General features: G+C 43.5%; 1 protein-coding gene across 2 annotated transcripts; it reads right to left on the bottom strand.

Moving 5' to 3' along the window:
• Positions 1-4,605: 4,605 nt before the first annotated feature.
• Positions 4,606-7,834, bottom strand: LOC112233924. Of its 2 annotated transcripts, none has more exons than XM_042300482.1 (3): positions 7,372-7,834; positions 6,167-6,825; positions 4,606-5,956 (listed from the first exon to the last, which is right to left on the bottom strand). In XM_042300482.1, exons 1-3 carry the CDS (start codon positions 7,395-7,397, stop codon positions 5,595-5,597), a joined length of 1,047 nt encoding a protein of 348 aa, XP_042156416.1. In that variant the 5' UTR covers positions 7,398-7,834; the 3' UTR covers positions 4,606-5,594. The 2 variants fall into 2 exon arrangements, with proteins under 2 accessions (XP_042156416.1, XP_042156417.1); XM_042300483.1 differs by having other exon boundaries at positions 7,297-7,831.
• Positions 7,835-19,797: the final 11,963 nt, after the last annotated feature.

The following is a 19,797-nucleotide window of genomic DNA, read 5'->3' as shown; positions in this document are numbered from 1 at the left end:
GACTAACGTGTCGACCGGATCACGTTTCTACAACAACTTAATGTCTCACTCAAACTTGGTAGTCAGTGCGCTGACTTTACTACCCGATGTACTCCACACACACCTATGCTTTGTTAGGATCTTAGAGAGACCCTCTCCATAGGGCTAAATCGGTCTCAAGTCCAAGTAATCAATTTAAATATCTGTCATTCACACTTGGCCCTGCCTAGTACATCACACTCGCATCATATGGCTTTCCATTCGCACTTTGGTGGTCACTCGTTACCCACCACTCATACATGTAGTAAGTGTTCTCTGTTACCACCTACCAGCCAGGCATACTAGTACATCCCATACACAATGCATCATTAAGTATTATTGATCAAAAATAAAATTGCAGTTGCCAATGGAGATATTACTTTCTCAACTATTTTCCAATCTCACACATCATAATAGTTTAAATTTAGTAACTTACATCAAACAGGTGTTCTCACAAAATTAATTTGGATAATGCCAATATGCAGAATTTCAGTTCTTACAATAGGTATCTGCTTACCTTTTTAGTAGACCGGTCTTTTTGTGAGAAACACCGTCCGATGACAGCAATGGCCAATCAGCCGGACAATCTCCAGCGTAGTCCTTCTACCAGATCACGTCGGGGTCACCAATTGTTAGAGTTGTGTAAATTCGAATCTGGTATCAGGATAAATATAACAATGAGTCACCGATTGTATACTATGTATTTTTCATTAGCTAAGTAATAAATGGCAAATGCAATTTTCGTATATACGGGCTCACTGTAATACCATGCAGGGCAGAACAGGGAACTGACAGGATGTACGTAAACAGTTGTTCTTATACTGTGATAGACATAGTTCCAACCCATCTGTTGGCCTATCACAGTAGAGGCTGAGCGTGGTTTAGACTTGCTCAGCCTATCGCAGGCACTCAGGCGGGTCCCCGCCTCTTGGCGCTTCTTGGTGTCCTCCCTCCGTCGATGTATAGATTCTTACTGTTCTGGTATCGCAGCCTAGTTATAACAGTTGCTCAGTTCCTGCTATTGTGTTGTTCAGTATTTTTCCATCTCAGTCAAACCTTGTGATGACCACCCCTCCCTATACCTAATTGACCACAACTTTGTAACATACAGCAAGTCACACCATGTGCTCAATATTGTCACATACAAACACAAGGACAAAGCATCTGCTGGGCTGCTATCTACAGTTTTGCGACATGCAGGTCACACCATGTTACTCAGTTCTTGTCACACACACAAACAGGCAAGTAGATGTAGCAAGCAGTTGTTTAATCTCATGATGATGCTCAAGTGCACAAATGCAGATACTTCACACAACATCAGATAATATTTAATCATATATATATGGTAATGGCTATAATGTAAAACACAGAATCCCACACTAGCTAGCTAACCAAAACTGTAACGATGTATTTGAGAGACAACAAGTGCTCATTGTGCACATTTATTTATTAATTTCAATAAAAAAAATTGGAGGGGAAATATTGTTTAAATGATATCAACAATCCTTTGATTCTAAGCCAACCCAGCCTGTTTTGCTCCAACAGTTTTGTTGCTAAACAACCCATCCGTCTATGAAAGTCAATTAACTAAGTACACCAGACCCAGCTCCTATTGCATTGATGTCTATGCAAGACACACCCGGTTAAGTAGACCGTTACTGACTTTTTTGCCTCCAATGTTAAATGGCCTGAGAAAACTTCATTTATCCACCATATTTGATAGGACTACGGTAATTCATTAAAGGCAGCACACATCTGTGTGAGGTCAAGGAACTTTGATCACAGATGTAAATATACAAGATGCCCACTAACCACGTATCAGCCCCAGTTGTTGAACTCAGTTAGCTACACAGAATTTCACATTTATTTAAATGTAACTTTCACACATTAACAAGTCCAATACAGCAAATTAAAGATAAACATCTTGTTAATCTACCCATCGTGTCCGATTTTAAAAATGCTTTACAGCGAAAATACAACATATGATTATGCTAGATCACCGCCAAGTCCAAAAAATACACAGCCATTTTCCCATCCAAAGATAGGAGTCACAAAAAACATAAATAGAGATAAAATTAATCACTAACCTTTGATGATCTTCATCGGATGACACTCATAGGACATCATGAGAGCAGGCCCCATCTAGGGTTCATGCATCGAACAGTCGAACTATTTACCCCATTGGCTTCGGTTTGATCTTTATTCACCTCTCCTGTCTGCACAGTCCTTTCAGCCTATCCTTCTCCTATTTGCTACTATGCATATATGATAAACAGAGAGTAGCAGCAGCGTAAAAGGAGGGGTTGGGGTGGGGGGCCACACAATGCAAATAGTCCGGGTAGCAATTTTATAACCTGTTCAGGAGTCTTATGGCTTGGGGGTAAAAACTGTTGAGAAGCTTTTTAGTCCTAGACTTGGCACTCCGGTACTGCTTGCCATGCGGTAGTAGAGAGAACAGTCTATAACTGGGGTGGCTGGGGTCTTTGACAATTTTTTGGGCCTTCCTCTGACACCGCCTGGTGTAGAGGTCCTCGATGGAAGGCAGCTTAGCCCCAGTGATGTACTGGGCCGTACGCACTACCCTCTGTAGTGCCTTGCGGTCAGAGGCCGAGCAGTACAGTGGAGGCTGCTCTCCATCTCACTCTGTTCTGGGCAGTATTCTTCTTGTCATTCCACAGTACAGTGGAGGCTGCTCTCCATCTCACTCTGTTTTGGGCAGTATTCTTCTTGTCATTCCACAGTACAGTGGAGGCTGCTCTCCATCTCACTCTGTTTTGGGCAGTATTCTTCTTCTTATTCCACAGTACAGTGGAGGCTGCTCTCCATCTCACTGTGGGCAGTATTCTTCTTGTCATTCCACAGTACAGTGGAGGCTGCTCTCCATCTCACTCTGGGCAGTATTCTTCTTCTCATTCCACAGTACAGTGGAGGCTGCTCTCCATCTCACTCTGGGCAGTATTCTTCTTCTCATTCCGCAGTACAGTGGAGGCTGCTCTCCATCTCACTCTGGTCAGTATTCTTCTTCTCATTCCACAGTACAGTGGAGGCTGCTCTTCATCTCACTCTGGGCAGTATTCTTCTTCTCATTCCACAGTACAGTGGAGGCTGCTCTCCATCTCACTCTGGGCAGTATTCTTCTTCTCTTTCCACAGTACAGTGGAGGCTGCTCTCAATCACACTGTTCTGGGCAGTATTCTTCTCAATCCACAGTACAGTGGAGGCTGCTGAGGGGAGAAGGGCCTATAATAATGGCTGCATGGAATGTCATCAAACCATGTGTTTGATGTATTTGAGACCATTCCACCTATTCCGCTCCAGGCATTACCACGAGCCCGTCCTCCACAATTAAGGTGCCACCAACCTCCTGTGGTTCCACCTCATGCTGGTTTTCCTTGTATCTTCCTTCATCTCTCACCTCCAGGTGTTAATTCAGTATACGCTTTTCCCTTGTGGGTTCCAGGATACAGCTTGCCTGGTGATGTTGGAAAGGGGGTGTTCGGAGGGTGTGGCCGATCCACCACCACTTCTTCTCCGGATCTTCTTTTCCACCAGTACATGGCTAGCACGCTCCTTGTTCCCATAAGCCTGCTACAACACATTGGTGTCCACAGTTATAACATATACTGTAATTACAACATATTCTAGAAACGCATGATAAGAGAACATCCGTGCAGAATCATTTTGGCCTGATACTCATAGAGTTGATACGCATGAAGAAGTCCAGAGGTCTCATACCCTCCATCGTAGGGGCTGGTGGTGGTCCTCTGAAGAGGTCTCATACCCTCCTTCGTAGGGGCTGGTGGTGGTCCTCTGAAGAGGTCTCATCACCCTTCCTGGGGTCCACACAGAACATGAAACATAACATAATACACAACATAGACAAGAACAGTTCAAGGACAGAACTACATACATTTAAAAACAGCACACATAGCCTACATATCAATACATTCAAAATATATAGGTAAAATAGGGAGGAATAAGTTGATCATTAGCTAAAATGTTTGTTGTCTGGGATGAGATTTGAACTCTCAACATTTGGGTTGCTAGACTTTTATGTTATACACCCACCCATCCAGCTACCCTATTTTCATGGTTGCTGTAATTATGACATGGCATACTAAATGGAGTGTCTTGGATTTCCCTACAGAATAATCAAACTGCTCTAAGACCAGGTGTAACAACAGTGTTCATGCGTCTAACAGTCTACCTATTTTATTATGATAATAATTGACCCATTAGTTTATTTTTTATCCTTATTCAGTCTTCTTTCTGAACACTTACTGTGTGTAACGTAGGATAAATTAGCCACACCTGGGTCTGACAGCCCAACAATGCTTCGTTCACAATATCAACGGTTCTACCCCGTTACACATGCACGTGCCTATATTTATGTATCTTTCAAAGTCTCTTTCTGCCGGTGCCAGAGGTTAGACACAGGTTGTTCCGCAAGTGCAAACCTATGCCTACTGGGGTGTGTGCAGTCAATATCACATGGCAGTTCACAGCATGTACCCTTGGCCGTGATACGTCGTCACATGCTTAACCCTTTGCTTCCTCATAAAGAACACTCAGTTTTGTGAGACCAAAACAGACAAAAAAAAGTTTAATACAAACTAGATTGAATATGCAACAGTTGCCGGAAATGCCTGATAAGAAAACGTCCCACAGATTGTTTGTCACTCACTACACTACTATTGACAGGCACCTACTTCCAGAACAGGTCCGTTCCTTTCTTCAAACCCTCCCACTCCTTTCTGTATTCCTCCTCTTCAGTTCTTTCTCATCTTCAAAATGTTTCCTCTCCCTCTCTCTTCCTCTCTCCCACTGTACTCCCTGTCACCAGCTATTGAGAATGAATATATACTCATGTAAAAACAATTACAATCAATATTTACAATAAGTACTAAATAAATATCTATTGCGAATCAACGTATAGTGAGCTGTGTCTGTCATGTGTTTCACCTTAAAGATAGTGACCGTGGCCTTATCTGATGCATATGGACTGTGTCATGGACAATATTGAGTAAGCTCACATACAGATATCGTAACTTCATTTGATTACTCCTGTTGCAGAGAATTTTCCAGTACCGCAGGAAATGAAGATAAGCTTTGTGATTTACATACATTCACAGAAAATTCACTGAAAACCCACACGAACACAATTATATTAACAGTACTGCACTTTTCATGTTGACAACTTTTAATAGCCTGAACACTGATCAAGAAACATTATGGACTAAACATTCATTATTTTGCTACGACAATGCTGGTCAAATTAAGATCCTATATCTGTACAAATAGATAATAATACGTAGCACAGTCAAAACACATGCTAGGAGTTAGGATTGGATATGTTGTTATTATAGCAACAGGGAAGTAAAACTAGTGTGTTGAGGGTTTGACACCCTCGTGACCCATATGCTGAGTATGTGTCAAACAAGTTTCTATGGATAAAAGTTTACATGCTACATGACTACACTATGTTATAATTTTGTTATAACATTTGTTTTGGCACATGAGTATGCAGGCTTTATTGAATGATCAAACCCCTCCACTGTAATTAGCACATGAGCCATTTACATCTTAGCCCTGAGGGGGGTGATGTTGAGCGAGATCATAAATTTTTCCAACGTGGAGAGGTACTCCTCCGGGTGACAGCGTAGATGAGCAGCGTGCACAGACTCCTTCCACTTCCCGGTTTCCACAGCAATGCCCCGCTTCCTCCAGAAGTCGAGGACCGCCTCCATGGCGACGGGGTCGCACAGCGCGTCGTTCTCACAGAAGAAGAAGAGCGCCGGGGCGGTGACGGGGCTGTTGTAGAAGACCTGGATTGACTTGTCGTAGTAGTACACCGTCTGGGACTTGAAGAGCCAGAAGTAGAGGAGAGCAGTGTATCGCACCAGGGGCTCGATATGAGGGAACAGGGTCAGACCCAGGCCTAAGGCACACACAGATTATTTTCAAGGTTAATTACATTTCAAATTATTTTCTCTGTCACACATCCACACACAAACTAACCCATACACACATCCACACACAAACTAACCCATACACACACCCATACACCGTCTCAGTAACAGAACCCTCTCCTTTCTCAGAGTAATAATCCAAACTGACAATCCTACCTCCTTTCCTTCCCCTCTCTCACCTTTAGCCATATGCTCCAGCGACCCGACCACCATGCTGTCATAGACATGTCCTACGACCTGTTGGGCCAGGCCTGGATACTTGTGTGGCTCCCTGACCATCTGGCTGAGCAGCTGGGTGAAGGTGTACCCGCCGATGGAGAAGGCGTGGACCAGAAGGGGGCGACCTTTGAAACGCGGGTCTCCAAGGACCTCCAGGACCTCAGCCCCGTACTCCAGCCCCCAGCGAGGCCACAGGAAGTGCCACACAGTGCTCTCCACAGATAGGATGTCCAGGCCGCGTGCCAGGTAGAGGTCCCGGTACTTCGCCATGGCCCCCGGTCGGGCGCCCAGCCACGGGAAAAGCAGGAGGAGGGGACGGGGGGAGAAGGTGGGCGAGGATGGAGAGAGGGTTGGTACATCCAAAGCGGAAGGGGTGAGAACTGAGGAAACGTTGTGGTGAGAGGGCAAGTCTGGGAGCAAGGGGGTGGAGAGGGAGGGTGAGGGAAAAGGAGTGTCTAGATGGGAGGAGGTGGGGGAGATGGTGGGAGGAGAGGGGGATGGGTTATTGCCCCCTGGTGTCCGGCTGGTGTAGTAGTAGGTGATGCTTCTGGTGACCCTCTGGGCTATGAACCGCCACTCTCCCACTATCACAGACATGTCTGGCCCAGAGTGGGAGTTACTGTGGTGAAGGAAAAGGGGAAAGAATTAGCGCAGGAGTAGAAGTTAAGTAACAGAGGCAGAAAACTGTCTGAGTGTCAGTCTGTGCCATCATGCCAACTCTTTGTCACTCATTGTCATGTTTGGCTTGATGATGACAGGTGTTGGCAAGACCACAAACAGATCTGGGACCAGGCCAGCAAAACAAAAAAAAATGAAATTCACATAAATAAGTAATAAGAGCTAAGACACTACAGTTCACACAAACGTTTTAAGCTTAGGACAGTTCAACAACACAACCAAGGGTGCAGCCTGTCCATGTGGTGATATGTGTCAGTCTTACAGCAGTCTTCAATAAAGGTTCAATAAAAGCACAGATACAGGTCCATTTTGTTAATATGCTCTACTATGCTCTACTACTTCATGCCAAATAACTTAAATTACGCAAATAACTAAATGGTTGAATAGCTCAGCATCTGTCATTTCTACATACCCAGTTTCATGCAACTTCTTCAAACAAAGCCAATGTCACACAGCAGGCAGCGTTCATAGCGTTCTGCAATTGTACCCCATGAAGAATTTGAGAATCCTCATAGCAGTTGAAATATGCCCACCCTCCACGGTCTTCTTTCTGTGAATTAACCTCTTTAATAGATTCGAGCATTCATGAACAGTCCGTTATAAACGAACTCGATAGGGTTGGAAATAACCACAACTTTCAAGATCCTGAGTTTATTCGATCTGCGCCGCTCCAGTCCATAGGGTGTCCTGGTTTTGCTCGTGCCTTTCGTTTCACCTAGTGGGCGTACAAAAACAAACTCAACTGCATTTTCACATACGCTTTTCCATTTGCCGTTAAATGTCACGAGAGTACAGGTCCGTTGTCACGGTCCACAAACAGAAATCATATTATCGGACCTGTCTTTCCGTTGCATTTTAGGACTGTTTGAACTGTCATCATTACATTGTAAATAAGTGTAAATGCATAACCAATTTATCATAGTTTCACAAATGGCATCGGGCGCGCGCCGCTCTTGCACGTTCTGACTTCATACATTGTGATTAACTATTGAACAAGAGGAAAAGACAGAGTTGTTCCTTGGCTGTTCGACAGAGGCACATATTTCAAAAGAACATCCTCTTCCTGACAAGAATGTCGGTGTCTATCCTAGTATGAGGGGTCATACTGGGAAAGTAGGCCTATGTCATTTGTCAAAAGTATCTAATGACAGGACAGTATGCACACACCTCAGTACATAAGGTTGTTACTGTGTGTTATTCTATTGGTCATGATTAGGTTATTTTATTTACCGGTCAAGGTTAATTACATTTTAAATGATTTTCTCTGTCACACATCCACACACAAACTAACCCATACACACACCCACACACAAACTAACCCATACACACACCCACACACAAACTAACCCATACACACACCCACACACAAACTAACCCATACACACATCCACACACAAACTAACCCATACACACATCCACACACAAACTAACCCATACACACACCCACACACAAACTAACCCATACACACATCCACACACAAACTAACCCATACACACATCCACACACAAACTAACCCATACACACACCCAAACTAACCCATACACACATCCATACACAAACTAACCCATACACACACCCACAAACAAACTAACCCATACACACACCCACACACAAACTAACCCATACACACACCCACACACAAACTAACCCATACACACATCCACACACAAACTAACCCATACACACACCCAAACTAACCCATACACACATCCATACACAAACTAACCCATACACACACCCACACACAAACTAACCCATACACACACCCACACACAAACTAACCCATACACACACCCAAACATAAACTAACCCATACACACACCCACACACAAACTAACCCATACACACATCCACACACAAACTAACCCATACACACACCCACACACAAACTAACCCATACACACACCCACACACAAACTAACCCATACACACACCCACACACCGTCTCAGTAGCAGATCCCACTCCTCTCTCAGAGTAATAATCCAAACTGACAATCCTACCTCCTTTCCTTCCCCTCTCTCTCACCTTTAGCCATATGCTCCAGCGACCCGACCACCATGCTGTCATAGACATGTCCTACGACCCGTTGGGCCAGGCCTGGGTACTTGTGTGGCTCCCTGACCATCTGGCTGAGCAGCTGGGTGAAGGTGTACCCGCCGATGGAGAAGGCGTGGACCAGAAGGGGGCGACCTTTGAAACGCGGGTCTCCCAGGGCAAGTCTGGGAGCAAGGGGGTGGAGAGGGACTACGAGGGGAGGGAAGAGGAGAGTCTAGAAGGGAGTAGAAGGAGGAGGTGGTGGAGATGGTGAGAGCGGGAGGGGGTATCGCCCCCTGGTCTCTGGCTGGTGTAGTAGTAGATGATGCTCTGGGCTATGAACCGCCCCGCTTCCACTATCACAGACATGGTTGTCCCAGAGTGGGAGTCACTGGGGGAAGGAACAGGGGAAAGAATTAGAGCAGGTTTCGAAGTTTAGTTACAGAGGGAGAAAACTGCCTGAGTGCCTGTTTGTGTCATCATGCCAACTCTTTGTCACCCATTGTTAGTTTTGTTAGTTTCTTTTTTTTTTATGCTCGTGCGCTTCAATTCATGCAGTGGGCAACAACCAACTCGGTGTCTCGGTCCACAAACAGAACTCATGTTATCGGACCTGTCTTTACGTTGCATTTTAGGACTGTTTATTTACATTGTAAATAATTGTACATCGATAACCTATTGATCATAGTTTCACAAATGGCATCGGGCCGCTCTTGTACGAAAAGACATGTTTGTTCACTTGGCTGTTCGACAGAGGCAAATATTTGAAAAGAACAGCCTCTTCCTGCCAAGTATGACGGTTTCCTGCCAAGTATGACAGCAGATCTTTTCATACTGAAAAAGTAGGCCTGTATCATGTCCCCCGATTTGACCTTCTGGCGTCAAAAGTATCTAATAACACGACAGTATGCACACACCGCAGTACATGAGGCTGTTACTGTGTGTTATTCTATTGGTCATGATGGATTGTTAGCAGACATGGAGAAAAGTACTTGTTCTGTTGTAGATGCATACCAAAGCAATTCCCTGTGCTGCCACATGGTGGTGCCAGACACCAAGTACATTACTTTGTCAATTGTCGTCAAAGTGGAAGTTCAGGCCTAGTTTAAATATAGAAAGGATTTCTCCTTTCAGAAATCCTATCATTACCTCAAGGAAGGGAGGGTGGGTTACTGCATTTTTAGGGGATTTAAACAAGGCGTATGTCTCATCATTGGTAGAATTGTTGTTGTTCAGTTCTGGTCCTAGGGATCCACAAGGTATAGCAGTATATTCCTATTCCTTTATTGACATACATTGTTATACTTCATTTTGAGATCATTTACTGCTATAAGAATATATTTAAATTGGTTATAACATATGTAATGAGCTAATCATATTACCATTAATTAAAGGCTTATTTTGTGCTTTAGCTGAGGAGGGTCCCATGTACCTCAAAACCCCCATCCCACTTTATCACTCTACTCATTGGGGTTTCACCAGGGCCATGTGTGTTGTCAGTTGGATTGTGTGTATGTTGTCAGTGCATATTTCCAGTGGAGCTGTGTGTGTGTAGGTGTGTTGTCAGTTTGGCTGTGTGTGTGTGTGTTGTTGTTCCGTGGCGTTGGTGTGTGTTTGGAAAGCCTGAGATTTCCTGTGTCGGACTCAGCAGGATCACTTTCAGGAGCAGTCAGGCAGATAAATGTCAGAGTCCCAGAAAATACCTCCTAGTCCCCCTGGGCCCTGCCCCAGAAGTGCCCTCCTCATGCCTTTACCCCACCTCACACACACACCCTCCAACAGGTCAGGTCTGAATCCTGACTCTGCCACAATCCCTGTGTCCCCCCCTGCTTCGATGGTTAGCCTCCTCATATCACCGCCGCTCCTCCTTCGCTGCCTTTATCTCTTTACCACGCTGCTTCGTCCCTTGGTGGTGGGCAGTTCTGTCATGGCCGTTGAATGAAGAGGACCAAGGTGCAGCGTGGTGAGCGTACATATTCCTTTATTTATATGATGCCGACAAAAACAATAAACAATCCAAAAACAACCGTGAAGCTAAAGGCTATAGTGCCAACAAACAAAGACAACTACCCACAATCACAGGTGGGAAAAAGGGCTGCCTAAGTATGGTTCCCAATCAGAGACAACGATAGACAGCTGTCCCTGATTGAGAACCATACCCGGCCAAAACAAAGAAATACAAAACATAGAAAAATGAACATAGAATGCCCACCCAAATCACACCCTGGGCAAACCAAAATAGAGACAATAAAAGCTCTCTAAGGTCAGGGCGTGACAATTACACTCACAAAAGTTCCAAAACAATAAAGACATTTCAAATGTCATATTATGTGCAAACAGTTAAAGTACAAAAGGGAAAATAAATCAACATAAATATGGGTCTCTCTCTCTTTCTACTGTTTAGAACTCTCTCTCTCCCTTTCTCTCTCTCTCTCTCTTTCTACTGTTTAGAACTCTCTCTCTCCCTTTCTCTCTCTTTCTCTCTCTCTCTTTCTACTGTTTAGAACTCTCTCTCTCCCTTTCTCTCTCTCTCTCTCTTTCTACTGTTTAGAACTCTCTCTCTTTCTCTCTCTTTCTCTCTCTCTCTTTCTACTGTTTAGAACTCTCTCTCTCCTTTTCTCTCTCTCTCTCTCTTTCTACTGTTTAGAACTCTCTCTCTCCTTTCTCTCTCTCTCTCTTTCTACTGTTTAGAACTCTCTCTCCCTTTCTCTCTCTCTCTCTCTTTTCTACTGTTTAGAACTCTCTCTCCTTTCTCTCCCTCTCTCTCTTTCTACTGTTTAGAACTCTCTCTCCCTTTCTCTCTCTCTCTTTCTACTGTTTAGAACTCTCTCTCCCTTTCTCTCTCTCTCTCTCTCTCTCTTTCTACTGTTTAGAACTCTCTCTCCCTTTCTCTCTCTCTCTCTTTCTACTGTTTAGAACTCTCTCTCCCTTTCTCTCTCTCTCTTTCTACTGTTTCGAACTCTCTCTCTCCCTTTCTCTCTCTCTCTTTCTACTGTTTAGAACTCTCTCTCCCTTTCTCTCAATTCAATTCAATTCAAGGTGCTTTATTGGCATGGGAAACATGTGTTAACATTGCCAAAGCAAGTGAGGTAGATAATATACAAAAGTGAAATAAACAATAAAAATTAACAGTAAACATTACACATACCGAAGTTTCAAAACAATAAAGACGTTACAAATGTCATATTATGTATATATAGTGTTGCAACGATGTATAAATGTTTAAAGAACACAAGGAAAAATAAATAAGCATAAATATGGGTTGTATTTACAAGGGTGATTGTTCTTCACTGGTTGCCCTTTTCTTGTGGCAACAGGTCACAAATCTTGCTGCTGTGATGGAACACTGTGGTATTTCACCCAGTAGATATGGGAGTTTATAAAAATGGGTTTGTTTCAAATTCTTTGTGGGTCTGTGTAATCTGAGGGAAATATGTCTCTCTAATATGGTCATACATTTGGCAGGAGGTTTGGAAGTGCAGCTCGGTTTCCACCCCATTTTGTGGGCAGTGTGCACATGGCCTGTCTTCTCTTGAGAGCCAGGTCTGCCTACGGCGGCCTTTCTCAATAGCAAGGCTATGCTCACTGAGACTGTACATAGTCAAACTTTCCTTAAGTTTGGGTCAGTCACAGTGGTCAGGTATTCTGCCACTGTGTACTCTCTGTTTAGGGTCAAATAGCATTCTAGATTGTTCTGTTTTTTCACATTCTTTCCAATGTGTCAAGGAATTATCTTTTTGTTTTCTCATGATTTGGTTGGGTCTAATTGTGTTGCTGTCCTGGGGATCTGTGGGGTCTGTATGTGTTTGTGAACAGAGCCCCAGGACCAGCTCGCTTAGGGGACTCTTCTCCATGTTCACCCCTCTGTAGATGATGACTGTGTTATGGAAGGTTTGGTAATCTCATCCTTTTAGGTGGTTGTAGAATTGAATGGCTCTTTTATGGATTTTGATAATTAGAGGAATCTGCCTAATTCTGCTCTTTTTGCATTATTTGGTGTTTTACGTTGTACACAGAATATTTTAACAGAATTCTGCATGCAGAGTCTCAGTTTGTTGTTTGTCCCATTTAGTGAATTCTTGGTTGGTGAGCGGATCTCTCTCTCTCTCTCTCTCTCTCTCTCTCTCTCTCTCTCTCTCTCTCTCTATGCAACATTCTACCTATTTTCCTTTCTCTTTCTGCCCGTCTCTCTCATCCCCTTTCCTCTCTGTTGGCTTTTCACTCTCTCTGTATCTCTCCCTTCTTCTCGGTACAGACTCCAATCTCTATTTGTCAAATAACTAGATCCCTCTTCCTCCAGTCTGTGACACCTGTCCCCTCTCTTGCTCTGTCGATCACCTATCATTCATATGGAACAGTCTGTCTAATCCCCCTGGGCTATACAACCTATTGTATTAAACATACACTCATTGATCAGGCAACATCCCACAGGAAGAGACTCATTACATTTGCATTCCTGTACTGCCAAAAGCTGGGTGTCATTTGTGTTCAATCAATCAATTAATCAATCAATTAAATTCTATTTAAATGCCATCCTCAAAATCCTGTGGTTGACTTGGGCAGGAGCTCACTGGAGCTGAGTACTGGCACCTAAATATTCTACTGCTTGAGCTCCTCTTCCTCTTATAGAATATTAGCTCAAACGTATTGTGGAGCTCCTGCACCTGAACATTAACAGTACCAGCATCCAACATGAATACCGGCACCTATTCCTGTCCAAGTAAAGCATGGTCAAAATCCATGTACTGTAGATGTCATTTCATCCTCAAAAGTGAGCATAATCACCTGATTTGAGGTTTTCAATATAGAATGTTCGGTGTCCTTCAACGAGTGAGTAGTATATACCCGTGAGGTATCCTTCAACGAGTGAGTAGTATATACCCGTGAGGTATCCTTCAACGAGTGAGTAGTATATACCCGTGAGGTATCCTTCAACGAGTGAATAGTATATACCCGTGAGGTATCCTTCAACGAGTGAGTAGTATATACCCTTGAGGTATCCTTCAACGAGTGAGTAGTATATACCCATGAGGTATCCTTCAACGAGTGAATAGTATATACCCGTGAGGTATCCTTCAAAGAGTGAATAGTATATACCCGTGAGGTATCCTTCAACGAGTGAGTAGTATATACCCTTGAGGTATCCTTCAACGAGTGAGTAGTATATACCCATGAGGTATCCTTCAACGAGTGAATAGTATATACCCGTGAGGTATCCTTCAACGAGTGAATAGTATATACCCGTGAGGTATCCTTCAAAGAGTGAATAGTATATACCCGTGAGGTATCCTTCAACGAGTAAATAGTATATACCCGTGAGGTGTCCTTCAACGAGTGAGTAGTATATACCCGTGAGGTATCCTTCAACGAGTGAATAGTATATACCCGTGAGGTATCCTTCAACGAGTGAATAGTATATACCCGTGAGGTGTCCTTCAACGAGTGAATAGTATATACCCGTGAGGTGTCCTTCAACGAGTGAGTAGTATATACCCGTGAGGTATCCTTCAACGAGTGAATAGTATATACCCGTGATGTGTCCTTCAACGAGTGAATAGTATATACCCGTGAGGTATCCTTCAACGAGTGAATAGTATATACCCGTGAGGTATCCTTCAACGAGTGAATAGTATATACCCGTGAGGTATCCTTCAACGAGTGAATAGTATATACCCGTGAGGTGTCCTTCAACGAGTGAATAGTATATACCCTTGAGGTGTCCTTCAACGAGTGAATAGTATATACCCGTGAGGTATCCTTCAATGAGTGAATAGTATATACCCGTGAGGTATCCTTCAACGAGTGAATAGTATATACCCGTGAGGTATCCTTCAACGAGTGAGTAGTATATACCCGTGAGGAATCCTTCAACGAGTGAGTAGTATATACCCGTGAGGTATCCTTCAACGAGTGAATAGTATATACCCGTAAGGTGTCCTTCAACGAGTGAGTAGTATATACCCGTGAGGTGTCCTTCAACGAGTGAATAGTATATACCCGTGAGGTGTCCTTCAACGAGTGAGTAGTATATACCCGTGAGGTATCCTTCAACGAGTGAATAGTATATACCCGTGAGGTATCCTTCAACGAGTGAATAGTATATACCCGTGAGGTATCCTTCAACGAGTGAATAGTATATACCCGTGAGGTATCCTTCAACGAGTGAATAGTATATACCCGTGAGGTATCCTTCAACGAGTGAATAGTATATACCCGTGAGGTATCCTTCAACGAGTGAATAGTGTATACCCGTGAGGTATCCTTCAACGAGTGAGTAGTACAGTATATACCCGTGAGGTATCCTTCAACGAGTGAGTAGTATATACCCGTAGACGTGTCCTTCAACGAGTGAATAGTATATACCCGTGAGGTGTCCTTCAACGAGTGAGTAGTATATACCCGTGAGGTATCCTTCAACGAGTGAATAGTATATACCCGTGAGGTATCCTTCAACGAGTGAGCAGTATATACCCGTGAGGTATCCTTCAACGAGTGAATAGTATATACCCGTGAGGTATCCTTCAACGAGTGAGTAGTATATACCCGTGAGGTATCCTTCAACGAGTGAATAGTATATACCCGTGAGGTATCCTTCAACGAGTGAGCAGTATATACCCGTGAGGTATCCTTCAACGAGTGAATAGTATATACCCGTGAGGTATCCTTCAACGAGTGAATAGTATATACCCGTGAGGTATTCTTCAACGAGTGAGTAGTACAGTATATACCCGTGAGGGTATATACTGTTCTCTCTCCCTCTCTGTATGCTCTCTCTCTTCCTTTCTGGATGTTATCTCGATCTCTCTCCCTCTCTGTATGCTCTCTCCCTCTTCCTCTGTATGTTATCTCTATCTCTCTCTCCCTCTCTGTATGCTCTCTCTCTTCCTCTCTGGATGTTATCTCGATCTCTCACCCCATCTCGCTCTCCCTCTCTGTATGTTATCTCTATCTCTCTCTTCCTCTCTGTATGTTATGTCTATCTCCCCATCTCTCTCTCCCCATCTCTCTTCCTCTCTGGATGTTATCTCGATCTCTCACCCCATCTCGCTCTCCCTCTCTGTATGTTATCTCTATCTCTCTCTTCCTCTCTGTATGTTATGTCTATCTCCCCATCTCTCTCTCCCTCTCTGTATGTTATCTCTATCTCTCTCTCCCTCTCTGTATGCTCTCTCTCTTCCTCTCTGTTTGTTATCTCTGTCTCTCCCCATCTCGCTCTCCCTCTCTGTATGCTCTCTCTCTTCCTCTGTATGTTATCTCTATCTCTCTCCCCATCTCTCTCTTCCTCTCTGTATGTTATCTCTATCTCTCTCCCCATCTCTCTTCCTCTGTATGTTATCTCTATCTCTCTCCCCATCTCTCTCTTCCTCTCTGTATGTTATCTCTATCTCTCTCCCCATCTCTCTTCCTCTGTATGTTATCTCTATCTCTCTCCCCATCTCTCTCTTCCTCTGTATGTTATCTCTATCTCTCTCCCCATCTCTCTCTTCCTCTGTATGTTATCTCTATCTCTCTCCCCATCTCTCTCTTCCTCTGTATGTTAGCTCTCTCTTCCTCTGTATGTTATCTCTCTCTCCCCATCTCTCGCTCTCTCTCTCTCTCACACACACACACACACACACACACACACACGCGCGCGTCTACCTGCATAATCACGCTCACTGATACATATGCACTTTGCCCTTGCATGAGACATAAGCCATATGCTGGAACACGGTCGTGCATTTTAAGAGACCACACACACACACACAGTACACACAGTACACACAAACACACACAGTACACACACATATTGGATTTCCCTCCCTTAGATCGTCCTTATGAAAGGTTCCATGTACACTGTGACAGTTGTATTAGACCGTGGTAGTGGTGCCACAACTCAGTCACTTGGTTTCATATGCCTCTGGTGACCTTTTTTAGTTGACTAGTACACACTCACATACACAATGTACAAATAATATTATATTATTTCCAAAGTATGCATACATATTGCTGTAGGGAAGACACACACCTGTATTTAAGAAGCTTAAAGTACCCTCTCCTTTCATTTGACTGTGTTTGTATTCATGTGTGTGAAGGAACTGCATCAATATTCACAGGATATTTGCATATTGAATAGAATCCCATTACATTGTCCACAGATGCCAGCATAAATATTGAGACATGCAGGTGTAAAGCACACACACACACACACACACACACACACACACACACACACACACACACACACACACACACACACACACACACACACACACACACACACACACACACACACACACACACATAGATAACATACAGAGAGATGGGGAGAGAGAGAGAGATGTTATTATGTGAATGTATGTTCCAATGTACTGTGTGCTGTGTGCAAGTGTATGTGAGAGTGTGTGTACTGGTATACGCTTAACTGTGTGTTATAATCAGGGCTTCAAATCAACTTTCTGGTCCACTAGCCACTGTGGCAAGTACCAGACAAAATATTTTTGGGGTGCAATAATTACACCAAAACACAAAGACAATTGCTGAACATGCTTTGTAATGTCTCTAAAACAATAAATGTATTACTAGTAAGAAGTAACTAATGTGGTATATTTAAACAATAAGGCCTGAGGGGATGTGGTATATGGCCAATATACCGATGGCTAAGAGCTGTTCCTTTGTACGACACAACACAGAGTGCCTGGACATACCATGGCTTTCAGCCAATCAGCATTCAGAGCTCGAACCACCCAGTTTATAATGTTTAATTAAATGTTTTGTGACGTGAGTCTTTTAACCAAAATATCACAGATGAGACAAAACATTTCACCTACTGCCTTTAAGGTCGGGAGGTTACCGTGGTAGCGCGACTAGAGTCATGTTTGTGACTGTGACTTTCAGTCTGACTATTAGAAGCGTTGTCACCTCTTCCCTAGCATTTAAAACTCAAACATAGAAAAACAACCTAGCTTGTGAACAAAACAATGTAAATAGTCAAGAAACACAACAACACAGTCTCGTTTCAAGTAAATTAGACCAACTTTTATGCATGTGCGCAGTGCTTCTAAAAATGAATATTTCACTCAGCTTTTCACAAGCGCACAGCCAGGCAGTGTTGCAGCGCGAAGTGCTGAATAGGATTCGTAATTGACCAGCTATGAAACAAAACGGCAGAAATACTTTGACAGCAGCGTTTGCTTATTTATAAAACCCTCATAGTCCTGACTCCCCCCTGTCTGAGATATCTACTGCAGCCCTCATCCTCCACATGCAACAGCCATTCTGCCAGTCACATTCTGTTAAAGGTCCCCAAAGCTCACACATCCCTGGTCCTTCTTTTTTTCAGTTCGCTGCAGCTAGCGACTGGAAAGAGCTGCAACAAACACAAACTGGACAGTTTAATCTCAATCTCTTCATTCAAAGACTCAATGATGGACACTCTTACTGACAGTTGTAGCTGCTTTGCATGATGTATTGTTGTCTCTACCTTCTTGCCCTTTGAGCTGTTGACTGAGCCCAATAATGTCTGCACCATGTTTTGTGCTGCTACCACGTTGTGTTGCTACCATGTTGTTGTTATGTTGTGTTGCTACCATGCTACCAACATGTGTTGTCATGTGTTGCTGCCTTGTTATGTTGTTGTCTTAGGTCTCTCTTTATGTAGTGTTGTGTTGTCTCTCTTGTTGTGATGTGTGTTTTGTCCTATATTTACATTTGATTTATTTTGAATCTCAGCCCCTGTCCCCGCAGGAGGCCTTTTGTCTTTTGGTAGGCCATCATTGTAATTATGAATTTGTTCTTAACTGTCTTGCCTAGTTAAATAAGGTAAAATGAACATTTATTTTACTATAAATGTGATCATACTTGACTATTTTTATTCACAAATAGTGAATATGGACATTTTACCCGGCAATGGCAAAATCTGGTGGGTGTTCATTTTTTATTTAAGCCCTGGTTATAATGCATTATAGTAGCAGGTTGCAGATAGCTGGTGGATGCTGTTAGATGGCCAATAGAGATGACTTTGGTGGCCAGACTGATTCCCATTGAGGTAGAGAGAGATGGGGAGAAAGAGATAACATACAGAGGGAGAGAGAGATGGGGAGATAGACATAACATACAGAGAGGAAGAGAGAGAGCATAAAGAGAGGGAGAGAGAGATAGAGATAACATACAGAGAGGGAGAGCGAGATGGGGAGAGACAGAGATAACAAACAGAGGAAGAGAGCGATGGGGAGAGAGATCGAGATAACATCCAGAGAGGAAGAGAGAGAGCATACAGAGAAGGAGAGAGAGATAGAGATAACATACAGAGAGGGAGAGAGAGATGGGGAGAGAGATAGAGATAACATACAGAGGGAGAGAGAGATGGGGAGAGAGAGATAACATACAGAGGAAGAGAGAGATGGGGAGAGAGATAGAGATAACATACAGAGAGGGAGAGAGAGATGGGGAGATATAGAGATAACATCCAGAGAGGAAGAGAGAGAGCATACAGAGAGGGAGAGAGAGATAGAGATAACATACAGAGAGGGAGAGCGAGAGCATAAAGAGAGGGAGAGAGATAGAGATAACATACAGAGAGGGAGAGCGAGATGGGGAGAGACAGAGATAACAAACAGAGGAAGAGAGCGATGGGGAGAGAGATCGAGATAACATCCAGAGAGGAAGAGAGAGAGCATACAGAGAGGGAGAGAGAGATAGAGATAACATACAGAGAGGGAGAGAGAGATGGGGAGAGAGATAGAGATAACATACAGAGGGAGAGAGAGATGGGGAGAGAGAGATAACATACAGAGGAAGAGAGAGATGGGGAGAGAGATAGAGATAACATACAGAGAGGGAGAGAGAGATGGAGAGATATAGAGATAACATCCAGAGAGGAAGAGAGAGAGCATACA

The sequence above is a fragment of the Oncorhynchus tshawytscha genome, linkage group LG17, assembly GCF_018296145.1.
Source record: "Oncorhynchus tshawytscha isolate Ot180627B linkage group LG17, Otsh_v2.0, whole genome shotgun sequence".
Classification (NCBI taxonomy): Eukaryota; Metazoa; Chordata; class Actinopteri; order Salmoniformes; family Salmonidae; genus Oncorhynchus; species Oncorhynchus tshawytscha.
Note: the sequence above shows the minus strand (reverse complement) of the source record. Positions and strands in the feature narration are given on the sequence as shown.

What these genes read in the sequence shown, in the direction of transcription:
- LOC112233924 (XM_042300482.1), bottom strand. Translation starts at nt 7,397, where the DNA reads ATGAGGATTCTCAAATTCTTCATGGG. An exon ending in ATTCTCAAATTCTTCATGGG is followed by an intron (nt 6,826 to 7,371) that starts GTACAATTGCAG and finishes CCTTCACCACAG; the next exon opens with TAACTCCCACTCTGGGCCAG. An exon ending in GCTGGAGCATATGGCTAAAG is followed by an intron (nt 5,957 to 6,166) that starts GTGAGAGAGGGG and finishes TGTGTGCCTTAG; the next exon opens with GCCTGGGTCTGACCCTGTTC.